At 40.7% G+C, this 15,591-nt stretch overlaps 1 protein-coding gene across 9 annotated transcripts in view; it reads right to left on the bottom strand.

The window, feature by feature from the left end:
* Window positions 1-7,834: 7,834 nt before the first annotated feature.
* The window catches only part of FAM53C (family with sequence similarity 53 member C), a 31,172-nt gene continuing 23,415 nt past the window's right edge, over window positions 7,835-15,591 (bottom strand). For all 9 annotated transcript variants that reach the window (XM_072146306.1, XM_072146309.1, XM_072146307.1 and 6 more), the window contains one exon: window positions 7,835-15,576. In XM_072146306.1, coding sequence (XP_072002407.1) covers window positions 15,349-15,576 — 228 coding nt within the window. In that variant the 3' untranslated portion in view covers window positions 7,835-15,348. The remainder of the gene's footprint in view (window positions 15,577-15,591) is intronic.

The following is a 15,591-nucleotide window of genomic DNA, read 5'->3' as shown; positions in this document are numbered from 1 at the left end:
AACTCATTGTCATGTTCAAGAAACCAGTCTGAGATGATTCCAGCTTTATGACATGGTGCATTATCCTGCTGAAAGTAGCCATCAGATGTTGGGTACATTGTGGTCATAAAGGGATGGACATGGTCAGCAACAATACTCAGGTAGGCTGTGGCGTAGCAACGGTGCTCAATTGGTACCAAGGGGCCCAAAGAGTGCCAAGAAAATATTCCCCACACCATGACACCACCACCACCAGCCTGAACCGTTGATACAAGGCAGGATGGATCCATGCTTTCATGTTGTTGACGCCAAATTCTGACCCTACCATCCGAATGTTGCAGCAGAAATCGAGACTCATCACACCAGGCAACGTTTTTCCAATCTTCTACTGTCCAATTTCGATGAGCTTGTGCAAATTGTAGCCTCAGTTTCCTGTTCTTAGCTGAAAGGAGTGGCACCCGGTGTGGTCTTCTGCTGCTGTAGCCCATCTGCCTCAAAGTTCGATGTACTGTGCGTTCAGAGATGCCCTTCTGCCTACCTTGGTTGTAACGGGGGGCGATTTGAGTCACTGTTGCCTTTCTATCAGCTCAAACCAGTCTGCCCATTCTCCTCTGACCTCTGGCATCAACAAGGCATTTCCGCCCACAGAACTGCCGCTCACTGGATGTTTTTTCTTTTTCGGACCATTCTCTGTAAACCCTAGAGAAGGTTGTGCGTGAAAATCCCAGTAGATCAGCAGTTTCTGAAATACTCAGACCAGCCCTTCTGGCACCAACAACCATGCCACGTTCAAAGGCACTCAAATCACCTTTCTTCCCCATAATGATGCTCGGTTTGAACTGCAGGAGATTGTCTTGACCATGTCTACATGCCTAAATGCACTGAGTTGCCGCCATGTGATTGGCTGATTAGAAATTAAGTGTTAACGAGCAGTTGGACAGGTGTACCTAATAAAGTGGCCGGTGAGTGTATATACTGGGAGGCAGTGTGTTGGATACATATATATTGGACTGAGGGCAGTGTGCAGAATACCTGGGGGGATTTTTATAGAGTTTTAAAGCTGCTTTTCTGAATATTCATTGTTTGGATTCCTTGAAGCAAGTTTTTTTTATCTGTGGTTACCACCGCATCTCCTCGTCCTGCAGTGGTGATGACTTAGTGGTACACAGTGTGTGATCAATGGGATCAATCATTGATATGTATAAAGATGCATCGCCACACATTATATATTTATATATCGGGGCACAGTATATATATATATCTAATAAAGGGATGATGGTATTTAATAGAGGTGACACAGTATACTTATTTCAGGGTGCACAGTATGATTTAAACGAGGGGACTGTATACATCACAATTTTTTGTGATTCGTCTTGTACAGCAAATTACCTAGAAACTGCCCTGCCTGTTGGTTACCCAAGGGCTAATACTACTTTTGTTTACAGTATGTTTGAATTAAAATGTATCTTCCTGAGATATAGCATGTCTTCTCATTACCAAGGTGTCTAGACAGAGCAAACCTATAAACTCTGTCTAGAGCTCTGGGTCTTTTTGGATTTGTCTATGTATTGAAATTGGTGGTTTTCATACTTTCATAGTAGAGAAAGAGGGACAATTTTTTTGTTTTAAACCACACCTTTTGCTCTGCTCGATATTTCTCATATAAACACAGTATAATTTCCCCTATAGTACCCTCCAGCTACCCCTCATATTAAAGTCCCATTTTATAATCCCCTCTCATATTGTCCCCCCAGCAACTCCCCCTCATATTGTGCCCCTGAACAGCTCCCCCTCATATTATTCCCCACCAGAAGCAAGCGACCTCATGTTGTTCCCCGCCAACACCCGCAGTAAAAAAAATAAAAACAGATACTCACCTTTCTCTGCACCAGCTCCTCTCTTCTATCCTTCTGCTCTATGTAGCCCTGAAGCCAACAGGAAGATGACATCATCCCATTGTGCCTGCCAGCTCTGCAACATACAGCAGAAGTAGAGAAACAGGGATAATTTAGGAAGTAGTCGGCTCTCTGCATGATCACTGTAATCAGATCTGTCAGCATCTAGCTGGACAGATCTTGAAAACCAGGACTGTACCGCTGGATCCGGGATGGTTGGTAGATGTGGTGTCTCACTCCATGGCTGGGCCTGCCCCCTCATCCCAGAGCCAGAGAGAAGATGAAACAAGACTATGGGGGAAAGAAGAAATGTAAGTTACAAAGTTTTTATTTGTTTAATACCCGGGAACAGGGGAGGACGGGGGTCCACAATATGAGGGGAGGAGCCTCAACATGAGAGAGGACAGGGGACCGCAATATGAAGGGAATGGCGGACAAGAGGCCACAATATGAGAGGGATGGAATACAGGATATGAGAACGGAGGACAGGAGGTCACAAAATGAGGGGATGGACGAAAGGGACCATAATATTAGAAGGATAGAGGCAACAATACGAGGTAGAATGAAGGATGGAGGTCCCAATATGAGGAGGATGGAGCACAGGAGGCCACAATATGAGGTAGGATGAAGAACATAGGTCACAATATGAGGAGGATGTAGGACAGGAGGCCACAATATGAGGTAGAATGAAGGACAGAGGTCACAATATGAGGAGGATTGAGGACAAGAGGCCACAAGATGGGGGATGAAGGGGACAGGCCACAATATGAGGAGGATGGAGGACAGGAGGGCATAATGAAAGAGAAGCACATATAATGGGAGGATAAAATTACAGAGGGGGCATTATATGTTACTGAGTTGCAATAAGGAGTATTATACGGGTCCATGGGTTAGGGCAGTGGTGGCGAACCTATGGCACTCAGAGCCATTTCTGTGGGCACCCAGGTCATCACTCCAGGACAGAGTTCACCAAACAGGACCAAATCCATCAAATCTTCATGCATTCCTAGGCAACTTGGAGAGAAGCGACAATGATAGTCTGAATTTGCCCTCCTTCTTTCAACTGTATTGGCGGCCAAAAGAAGTGGAATAACAGGTAGCATAAAGTTACTGCTCAAAATGCCACATTGGCACTTGACGGTAAATAAGTCAATTTTGTTTGTAGTTTGGGCACTCTGTCTCTAAAAGGTTTGCCATCACTGGGTTAGGGTGACCACAAGCATTTTACTATGTTTGGGGGTGGAGCAAGTGGAAGGACAATGGGCATGGTTTAAGAAAAAAGGAGGGCCCTAATTTAGCCTCCCCCAACAGCCCCCCCCCCTGTATACACAGCCTCTTGCCTCTTCCCAACCCCAAAAAAGCCTCATACTCACCTTTGGGGCTCCAGTCCCGGCGATCCCCGCAGCTCCTCTCCTGCCAGAAGGACATAAAGGCCTATGTCCTGTGGCGCTGTGCTGCATCCCTTATTTTTCAGCAGATAAATGCTGGTCCTAAAAGGGGTCCGCAATCTGTGGCCTGTAGAGGGGACTTCACCCACCTCATGGCAGATGCAGCCCTGCATGGGGTAGTTTGCTAATGTTAAGAGTCTGGTGATGTCACCCTCATCACATGACATTAGCACTAGTCAAGGGGCGTGGCCTAAAGACGCATAGATACCAGGCAATAAAAGAAGGGTTTCAGATAGTTACTAGGGATCTATAGGAACCTGCCAGTAGCTGTATTTGTGAAAAATGTGGTGTCAGGTTCCCTTTAAACAATAATTTTGTGTCTGTTATGTATCTACAGTATCAGACTGGGGCCCACAATTTAAATTGATTCTGGAGGCCCACCCTACTGCAATATAACTTATACCACAGGATCTGGGATCCGGAAATTTCTAGGATCTGGCAGGGGAGGGAATAACATTAAAAAAAGAAAGTCCATGGCTCATGGTTTGTAAGCAGTGGCTGCAGCAGTGTTATTATTCAGGGCCTTCGTTTTTAAGGAAATTAGTAGAATTGTCACTAGTTTTCCAGGCCTAGTGCTGGTGGCTAGGCTGTGTTTAGAGATGTGTAAGTGTCAACACTCAGCACCAACATACCAATCATAAAATGCTGACATTTATAAGAACTGATGACAATAGCCATCCCCCATAATACAATTATAATATAATTTATTGGCAGCAATAGATTGTACTTTTCTTAAGTGCCCGTGATGTAAATGAGCTAAAAATTAGCTAGCAGCCCCCCATACCCTATTATAGATTGTTTTCGTAAAAAGATGGGGTTGGGGAAGTAAATAATGTAGGAGTTTTGCATTCTATGAATTGTAAAGTGCTGCAGAATGTTTTTCTACTACATAGTGGCATCACTATAGATGTTGCAGTTGCAACTGAGACTATAAGCCATGGCGACCCACTAGCCCAAGTACAACACTTTGATCTAGTTTCATGTTTCCTATTTTTATCATTGTAATAGTTAATCGACTCTAAAGTTCATGAGTGGTTTTATTGTGGTTGAATTTTTTCTTCCCTTTAAAAGAAAATGAGCATCTTGAATGATGTGGTTTGTCAATAAGGCTGGAATCTCAAACAGTATTTTAAAAAGCGGATTCTACTCCTGTAAAGAAAATGTCCAATTGCTAGGTTATGCCATCACTGTATGATCATAGAGAATCCAAACTCTGTGCCTCTAGTAGCCAAGGGAATGAAGGGGCTACATAATCTTCTAAATTTTAACCTTACCGCTGTGGTCCTGGCCACCAATGAAGAAAAAGCACAATACTTATGTTTTCAACTCTGAGAGAACAGTTTGGGGAAGGCCATTTTAATTTCTAGGGTGTCTATGCTACAGTGCACAAGGCACCATGCCACTGCAGTGCCAACTTCTAATGATCCCAATGTTACAGCCCCCTCCCCCAGCAGAAACAGCCCAGCTACAGCATCAAAGGAAAGGGCTATATTGCTTTTTTGTGGTCCACACCCAGCTCTCAGTGGATAGGCCGAGATTGCATTATTATAGGGACTCCCATCCTCCTATGGAGATGCCGTTTGTTTGGCTTATGTTTATGTAGGATCTGGCTGGCCCATATCCTCCTGGGAGAGGCCAATCCAGCTTTTTTAGCGCTTCCTATGGGATCCTCCTTTAGGGAGACATTTTGGGTTATATACATATTTTTCCACCCAGAGAGAGGATCTGCTTAACCTTGGGGTTTTTGGACCAATGTGGCTTCATCCTTTCACGCTTCTCATGAAGTGTCATCGTCACCTGAGGTTGCTTACTAAAACCATACAGCATGATCCGGTGGCAGGATTGTGTTTATATCTAAAGTAACAGGGTACATTTTAACTTACTTTCCTTCTGTTTATCGCTTTTTTGTTCCTGGCCATGCGTCTGTTTGCACGATTTGCAGGAGAGTTGTGCAGCTATCGCAAGTCTTCCCCCTGGCCTATTTGGTGTTCTGGGCATGCGCGTTAGTTCTTTGCCCTCACAACTTCTTGCACTGTTTAAATGTTTGAGCGCCATATCAGGTTTTGCTTGTTTGCCAGGCAGCTGAACACCTCTGAGTGAGGTGAGATCCTTTGCTCTTGGCTGGTGTTTTCAACTATCACACGTCTGAACTTTTGCACAAGTCCTCACCTGACGGTCAGTCAGAATCCTCCAATAGGAGTGGAATATGGAGGAATAAGTCTAGACACAGATTATGCAGGATATGTGATCAAACTATTCCCAACGACAGGTCCTCTGTTTGTTGCCCTTGCACGGCTTCTGAAAGAACAGATTCTCAAAGGGCTCAGGCTAAGGACTTTGTGCCCTGGTTCAAGACGCAGCTTGCTGACTTGTTTCATGAAGCTAAATCCACTCATCAGAAGGACAAACATACTTCTTCCAAGCATTGTCCATAATTCTCTCTTCAGTCCTCTTTTTCTGACTCATCGGGATCCTTCTGTGGAGACAAAATTTCAGCGTCCTAGAAATAATCAGAAGTTTTTCTCTTTAAAAAGCTTCTTTAAATTCTCTTAAAGTAGTTAATTCCCCCTGAAGATTCCTCTAGGGATACGGAAGTTGAAAGAGAAAAGGTTCAGTTTTCGAAAGATAAAGGCTTTCCTAGTCATCCTGTCCTAAACTGGAATGGATACTCCTACTAAGTGCCACCATCCTTTTGCAAGGTTGGCATCTTTATATCAATTGGATCCCAAGACCTGAGGTGCAGAATGGTAGGCTGTTCCCAAGATTTATGCTCCTGTTATTTATATTTTTTTTTTCTTATATTTCCCCTCTGGAAAAGCTGCAATTGTACCAGAGCCAGCAGACAGGAAGTCTGAAAATTGAGGAAAAACTATGATTTTTCTTTAGCTTGCAAGTTTGCTTTGGCTATGGTTCCAGTAGCCAGCACCAGAGAATTTAATTTATTTGGGACAACCATGTAATCTTTAATATGCTGGGGGCACAGAGTAGTTTTGTTAAAGAGATTTTTTAGCAGCACAGTGTAGGAAATTTCTGTTATCCAGGGAACATTATACTGTCACTGTGGTATTTTTAGGGACGCGGTGAGGGAGATGTGAAACCCATAGCTGAACACATCTGCCGGAAAATTCTGCAGCTGATTTTATTGTGGACTATTCTGGACGTGAATGAGAAGACATGTCCCCTCTAATGTACTAGATCCTACTTCTTGCTGTGTCAAATCAGTATTGTATTTTTTTATTGGTAGGTGTGGAGTGCGAACACTCACAACCCTAACCACTAGCAGAAATCCCAGGAAACCAGTGGTAATTTTTATATCATTCCTGATGCCCTGAGTCAGCCTCTGTACTCACACCAAGAGATGTGCACTCGTGGAGAGGGAAGTAGAAAGGAGTTTATCCTTTGTTTCATTGCACATGCTACCGCTTAGCAATTACCTTATCCCAGAATATTTCTATGTAGTAGGAGGTGGGCCCCCCAATACATATTTCACTGATACTTTGCCAATTTTGTAAAAGACTGTTCTAGTGCCATGGTGTACCCCTTATAAATCCATTGAAGGTTAAATCAATGTAGATTACATTATTTCTTAAAAATCAAGTGATCATATGTTGTCCTCCAATTCTGATCTCCAGTGTACAGTAGAGGATTTCAGAGAAGCATACACATCAGTCTGGGCAGATAACACAGGTAATAATTGGTGTATGGGATATATTAGGGGAATATAAATGCACAAACAAACACTTCTATGGAGGGGAATTTATCCCTTTACCTCTGCATCTGTTCTACACAGTTCTGTTCTTAAAGGGAACCAGCAGGCCTATTATGGTAGATTCCTCCTAATGTCCGAAGCCCTATAATATCTGTCTCCAATCCTTTTATATAGCCTAACCTGATCTAATCTTTATCTTACGATTATGCAAATTTTTGTCAGAGGCTACTGAGGCATCGAGTAGCCTCCCCAGGTTGTGGGAGTAAAGGCTACTCCATGCCCCAGGAGCCGCTGCTGTTTTTGGCACAAGCTATATTCACGGTGCCATCTTCTTCAGATATCTGTAAAATGCTTCTATCACTGAATGAATTTTTATAATAAAAACCCCAATCTGAACTTTTGTGTGCAAAACATTTTTTGTTAACCCATTCTATTTTTGTTATAACTAAGAGCAGTTATTTACTAGCCATTGTACCCAGCCTTGCCTGGGGTAGTAAATCATTGGATCACGGTCCATATCATGAAACCAACTGTAGCCTGTGCATTTATGTAAAACTAGTCTTTTATATGTGGATTCTAGAAAGTATGGCCCAGGCTCAGGTTACTTTTTAGACTCCAATTTATCTAAAAGGAGACTTGTAGAAATGTATATTCCTGCTGCTGCAATAGCTTTATTTTGATGAATGTAAATCAATTTTCAGTTGCACAAATGTCTTCAAGTACATTTGGTATGAAAACACCCTAGAATACAGAGCAAGATACAGCAGATTCGTTTTCTCACCTAAAAGTCTGAAAAGAAAATAGCAACTAAAGTGAACAATTTATTTCAGTAAACAGTGAGGGCAGTAAATGCCCCAATAGTACAATTGACATTTTCATGAAAGCAAATACTCTCCAGTTTCTCAATTCATCTTTGTTTTTATTCCTTATTATATCTAGGCCAATAATTTGGAGGGAAACACATTAGGGACATTTATAGAGAGCTCTCAATATACACATAAAATGAATCTGTAATGCACTCTGAAAAAAATAAGTTACGACTTGCTGCTATGTATGAACAGCTGAAAAGCCATTGATCAGTTCAAAATGGTCGACCAGTGCAGGTAGGACAATTTTTTCCATCACCACCTTAAAATTTTAGTAATAAAATAAAATACAATTTTATAATGCAATATTAAACGGCATCTTTCTGTCCGATTTATAGGGTCAAAATACTATGGTATATTTTCCCAGTAAGAATTTCTTGTCAACATTACATCATTAGCAGAAACCTGTACCTTTACTAGGAAACATTTAATTTGTCTGCCACTGAAATAATATATTTTGACCTTTCCTTAAAGAAAATAAAAAAAAAGGAAAAAACCTAGTTACATATAAATAAAGCAGACATCTGAAATAGAAAAATAGGAAGTTACATTTACAATACTATCATGGTAACACCAAAGCTACATAATGTATTATATTTTGAAGCTTATACCCGGTTTAACACTAGGCATTTTAAATAGACAGATGCAAGTTGATGTTTGACTGCAAAAGCTATCAAATCGGGGTCTCCTCAACAAAATAAATCAAAGGATTTAAAGGGCTTCTCCAGGATAAACAGAAGCAGTTTATGGAGCATGCCCACAAGTTTGTAATTTGTAGGACATGTTCCATGTAAACAAAGCACCATGAATAAGTGAACTGCATCTAATGGTCCCATAGATGAATTTATAGCAAATATCGCACTGAGCTAAGCAATGCAAAGTTCTACATTTTGATCGAGGTGATGTAACTGCTTAGAGGAGCACATCCTTTCAATGATTCAGCAGTCTCTTGAGCCTAGGTCAGGCTTTGGATTCAAAGAAAGAAGTGCCTTCTTTCATCTCACCACTTAGTTGACCCAAAAACTCAGCCAGGTCCATAACACAAGCAAGGCTAGCATACAGCTTATCAATTCATTATGAACTAATGGAATCCAAGTCCATCATGACACATACCATAGCCCACATATAGCCTCCAATGGACCACTGCTACAGGCTTCAGGAGTAAGATATACGCCAAGTCAAACTTTGTAAAATATTAACTTGCCATTTAATGACAGATCAGCTGTAATTATAGACACCTATGGGAAGGTTTTTCAAAACAAGAGCAAAGAAAACATTATGGTGCTGCCTATGGTCACCAACTTAGATCAATCAACATCTATAGAAATCAGTAAACAAGTTGGTTGCTGTAGACAACACTACAGATGTGCATTTTATTACTACCTTCGCATTGGCGTCTTATTTATCCTGGGCGTGATTGGTCATCAAATCCAAAAACGGGAAATAATTTGAAAACTGGATTTCCACTTTGTAGAAATGAACAAAATTGACTTATGGGGACACAAGTTGTAGTGATGGTAAAATGGTTTGGGCTGTTTTTGAGGTCCAGAGTAGTATGGAGCCATCTGGCCAACACCAATTCAACACCAATTAAAAGAAGCTTTCATGAATAGGAAAAAGTGATTTCCTGTCCACTTAAGGCCCTGGAGAGTCATATTGATAGTCACATGACACAGCCAAGAAGCAGAAGGGATCAATAAACTCCCCAATAACAGATTACCATCACTACAATTGACATTTTGTAGCTTTCTTACAGAGAAGGGAATAAGTGCTTATTTAAAAGTCAAACTTTCTAAAATGTAACGCCTTAAGCCTGTTTAAAAATAAATAAATTGAAAATTCTTGGCCTGTAACCAATTTAATGTTGGTTTAAAAAGAAAGAGGGTCCAAGTCATACTTACATGGGGAAGGGGGGCAACATGCACCATTCCTTTTCAGACAAGGACAATCTTTGAAAAAGTAGGACGAATCCAACAAACTTGGGACAGTTGGCACCCAGGCTGCATCAAAACAGTAGCTTTGTGCATCTGTGAGGAGAGTACTACTGCTTTGGGTTTTTTTTTTTTACCCATTTTTGTTGTACCACTAGAGGGAGCTGCAGCATACATTTATTGAAATCAATATTGTAGTGTGCAGCAAGGCCCTTCTAGTGGCAGATTCAAATTTACAGAATTTACTTAAGTCTCTGTGTCTACAATGGCCATCTGGATCTCTATCATTGCAACTTCATAGCCATCAGAGCTCCGGACAGTTTTTAAACCAATTTATATTAATGTAGTGCATTTGGCTCTATGGCAAGTGCTGAAAAGCAGCAGATCCAACACTTAGTGTGTTAAATGTGACATCTGTGCAAATCACTTTCTATATGCGGAATTTCATCACCACATCAAAGTGGCTAAAACATAGCAATACCCTCCAAAAATAGGAACTCAAATAAATAAAAGGGGGTAGTGTGAAGGGTAGTAGCGGTAAACAAATATTCATTATATTAAAACACAATGGATAGTCTGGAAGGAGTAGAGATCAGTACAGATCACAGTCTCTTGGAGTAATAGCATTTATAATCTGGCAGACAGCTTATTCCTCAATTCAGGCTTCAATGTCACCCAAACCTAGCAGATAAAGTATCTGAGGTCCCAGATATGATTATCGTTTCCATCCAAGTACTAATATGGCCAAAAGGAGGCAGATAATAAGAATGGAGATTCAAGTAATAGCTACAGTTCAGATTCTGTTCCGTGGCTGGCAAGGGTTTTAGAGAAGAAAAAAATTGGTACTCTTAAACATATAAGCTGCACTTAGATGTAACGGCAGATGCTAAATGCAAAGCTTAATGCATTCTGCTGTGATAGTTATACCCCATACATTACATGTATATGTTTGTTTACATTGTCTGGGATCATATAACTTTACTTTAAAGATCAGCTTCAAATACTAAGGATTGCACATAGAGTAATGGATTTGTTTGTACAAGAAGTACAATTACATTACATTAGTTTTTTCACAATGGAAGAAGCTTAATGTTCTTATAACTAGGCTGAGGTTTGTATAAGGAGAGAAAAGTCTTTGCTGGTGTGGGAAAATATACTTCATGGCACAAACAGCTGCAGAGTAGAAACCATGGGGACTATGGGGAAGGGAAATTCAATGTGCAACTAATGTTTTACTGGAGTTTTGCTACCAGGCCAAATTATATCCAAATATCCAAATTATATCCCTTATTCTTTTGTAAACAATCCAACCACTTAATGCAGTCTTAAAGGAACGGTGGGAGGGGGCTGCGGTGGGGGGGCTGGTCAGGAAACAATTCATCAATAATCCAAATTGAGATGACCCTCACAGAGAAAGGTTTAAAAATAAAAAAAGGCCAAAGTGATCTTTCCCCTCTTGCATCTGAACAGAGAAGTAAAGCAATATTCCTCCTGCATACATTTTCCCAAGTGGAAATTAGATTTTTTTTTTTTACACCAATTAGAAATTATTATAGAATCTATTAACCTAAAAATAAAAGACAGCGCCATAAGTTAGTGATGATAGGCCTTCTTCATGATCATTCAGGATTGCTTTCTTACATTTACTCCACCAAATTCCTTATTGCCACAAGAGCCAATGCCTTCTACAACTGATTAAAAGCAGAAAATACAGCCTCTCCTAGCAAAACGGCCAAGACTAATCACTGGCGATTTTATTTTATCCACAAATGATAAGGTTAACAATGCATCAGGTGTGAGGCTGGGTACACATCACATTTTTTTGCCACACATTGTAAGGACAAGTCAGAAGGGGTTCCAACAGGTCCTTACAACATATGGCACAGACATATCCCGCTTTACATTGTCAGTGAAGTCACTGTCTTAATATAGTCAGTGACATCACTGGGTCCCCTCCCCAGCCTTACATTTTTTTTCATTTCAACTCTGGCAAAAATATACCTTTAAGGCCATGTACACCCCTGGCAACTTGTTTTATAAATTGTATTTATAAAGAGACCAAGATTTTAAAATAGCTATAGATTAAAAATGTCCTACCATTTGTGCCAGGCAGTCCGCATCTATGGCTATATACAGCACAGCTCCCCTAACAACCTCTCACCAAAATCTGAACTCATTTGAACCTGTGCAGCCCGTCCAGCAGACAGGATGTCCTTGCATCTTGTTTCGGGATAGCACTAACAAGGTGTGTAGTCAGTTTGATCGGGCCAGTTTCAAAACGAGTTTGTGCACATTCGTCCTAAGATTCAGATAGTCCACTTCCTTTCTTCCCTTATGCATGAGCCTCGCCTAGAAGCCCTAGCGAGTTCTGCTGCTCACCTCCCCCAGGTGCAGCACTAACCCTCTATTCACTCACTGCCGGGTCTTTCCACTCCCACAGCTAGCAGTGTCAAGAGAGAAAAGACAAGATCTTGTAATCTCTCGGTCTCTGTAAATCAATTTGTACACAAACATTGTTTTTGGATCCATTTCAATGGCTAGAACAAGGCCATATATTTCTATGGGATCATACAAACGGTGGTGGTTTACACAGCCCCGTATATGAGCAGAATATTCAAGTTGCAAATTATGAAGGTGGTCCGATTTCTGCCCATGTTTGCAGCTCAGGCAGTCTTAGTATTGTCATCAGTACGTGGACCTCACATACGGATGACGCAAAAGCCAAAATCAACGGACCAGGGGTGAATGCATTGGTTCGTGGTTCAAGGGTAAAATCTTGTTATGTCTTGACATTGTAGCTATGCAGTGTGAATGGAGAAGGAAGCAGAGCAGGAGCTAAAGGTTGTTTAGAGAACATGTGGCCAGTGCTAGGAAACTCCACCAACTTTTCTTGTCAGCTGTTCAAAAAACACAACATTTGTTATTCATTTCTTGTCCAAAAAAAGGAGTCCACAGCCTTTAAGTTCCTTTTTGTGATAACTTTTGTTAAGATTTCCTGGGGGACTATGATATGGGAGGCTTACAAATATATCAGGATATGTATTTTTTTAGGGTGGATACACTATATGACATTTAAAAGTGTCCATAGAGGACTGGTTCCCAGTGAGCATTAGGGCAGAGCCCCTTTCTTCAGAAGTCCGTTTATTAAGAATGCTCAGAGGATAGTGTAAAAAATATTTTACATTTTCTCTTTTATATATTTTATATCCCAATACAATAAAGTGGGATTTTAAAAGCTTCGGTGTATTCAAGGTTAGAATTAAAAATAACAGTATCCTCCAATTTTGAGTATACAACAGCTATGCAAACCTGTAGGTATCCATGGCTACAGACTACAAACAAGCGCTAGAAGGAGATGGGGGAGGGGTGGGCAGACAAAACACTTTTGTATCTTGCCATGAACCACGGAAATTGTTTGCATATGTTCATAAACACATTAGCAATGGGAGAACTTAAAACTTGAAATTATAAAAAAGAAAAAAAAAATAATTTTCAAATTTCAAACACTGAATTAAGGGGAAAAATGGCATATAGCTTTTTCTTTGGAAAATAAAGCAGATTCATAAATATCTAAGCTAATAGCAAAATGCTCTGGTAAAAAAAAAAACTCATTTTTTTTCTAAGGAGTTAAGACCATTTTAAGTTATACAGCTTTATTTCTGGACAACAATTGAATAAGAAGGCATTCTTAAACCGAGTTTTCTGGCTACCGATCATTAGAAGGCAAAGAAAAAAAAAAAGTGGAGGTAGATCATTTACTATTGTAAAATAATCCTTTAAAAACAGAATATTTAGGTTTTTAATTTAAATGTTAGGGGACCATTTGTATCCAGAGGCTATGAGCACTTCATTCACATGACCCACATTCATCTCCTAGGTACGACCCACAATCAGAATCCAGTTATACGTATGTATGTCCCAGAGCTGCGTCATCCTGCTCAGGTGGAACAAGGTGAAGTCGACAAGAACAGATTATTCTCCTGCTTCAACCAATTTCACACAGCCTTGACAATGGGCCTAAGGGAAGGGGATTGTTCACACCTCTCGGTGGCAGCCGAATGTAACAAGAGAATAACATTTTTAACCATTTCATTTTGTACAATGCATAATGATTTATAGAGATGCAAGATCAGCTGTGGTTTATATTGGTTTTACCCTTTGCTTTCTGTGGGAAAAAAAAACTATAAAAACCTAAAAAAAAAAAAAAAATTTGGTTTTGTTTCACATGCGCTGTCTACACTCACTAAGGGCATCCTTTTCAGGCGACATGGCCCTACAGATCTTCAAGTTCTTACTTTTCATATTGGTGCAACAAGATTTGACTGTAGCATATTTTGGAGCTGTACATAGACAAAAAAAATAAAATAAATAAAATAGTGGTTTTACATTTTCTCAAAACTGCAGACTCAAATAGGCAGTTTTCAGTCCATAAGGTACAACAATGCATGCTGTACACTAAATACTTGCATGGCTCCCTTACAACATTCAAAGTAATATATAATAACCTGGCTATTTTCTTAGAATGGATCAGCAACACACTGCTCCGCGTCTTGGAGAATGAAGCGGTATTTAAGAATGATTCAACCACCCACATTTTATTACACGCTCCAAAAAGACACATTCCCGAAGAATGAAAAGCATGTAGATGGGAGAAACAGGAGGGTCTGGGATATGCAGGACAAATGTTGAACACCTGTCTGAGGTATCGGGGTGATCACTTTATGCAAGACTCGGATGGCAGTGCACACAACAAATAGGTTCAGGATGACCTGGAAGCTCCCTTTTAACTGGCCAGCAATTTAAAAGAACAAATTCAATACTGGTTCTAGAACATTTGCCACAGGCAAATATTCATACGAAAGAAAAATAAAGTAAAAATATACAAACACACCTACAACAATTGAAACAACATTTTGTTCTGTTGTCAGCCTTTCTCAGGATGCGCTGGAGAACTAAAATGGTGTTCATTATGGAACACAAAGGATTGGGTTCCCCTGCTATGATGTTCTGGGCTCATGTCTTGGGGCATTCATTTGAAAACAAGGCCTCAGCCTTTGTGCACAACCAGATTTGCCACCAGATTAATATCCCCCCCCAACAGTCACCTTAGACAAGAATTTATCACATAACTCTATTTGCATGTGATTCCCATGGGGCAGTGCAGAACACATCCTTCCAAAAGCCATCAATATAAAAATAAAGCAATCCCACAGCACCCTTTATGTAAAGTTTTGTAACACGATAATGAGAGATCACAACTCCAGCTGGACCACTGGGAAATGAGAGGTTGGGAGTACAGATCCTGGCTACTCCATCAGCAATAGATTGGAACTTTTGGCTCACTCCCTTATACCCTACTTCCCCAAACAATTCCTATCTGTCATGAAGGTTAGAAGATTTGTGGAATGCTCTTGGTGCAAGTCTCTTGGTGGTGGCCTGCAACAGGCACCCAGACACTCTCATTCATACGTCCACCTCGCAAACACAACTCCGTTTGTAGTATGATGTTTCCTGAGAGCGCTAATTCTCCTCAATAAGATTTAAATCCAGGTCCGCAAAATCGTGCTGGAAGAGCATTGCCTGGGAGCAGGACGAGTGATCCCTCCTACCCATATCTTCTTCACTAAGTGCCAATGTGCAAGTTGTGACCGGACTTTCAGAAGTGCAAGGAGACTCCCCATGACAAGCCATAAAAGGAGAAGGGCTGCCTTCATCAGAGTTGTCCAAGAAACACATAGCACCAGCATTCTGTAAATCAAAGCA

This window comes from Engystomops pustulosus, chromosome 4 (assembly GCF_040894005.1).
Source record: "Engystomops pustulosus chromosome 4, aEngPut4.maternal, whole genome shotgun sequence".
Lineage (NCBI taxonomy): Eukaryota > Metazoa > Chordata > Amphibia > Anura > Leptodactylidae > Engystomops > Engystomops pustulosus.
This window is presented reverse-complemented; position numbering and strand designations above follow the sequence as displayed.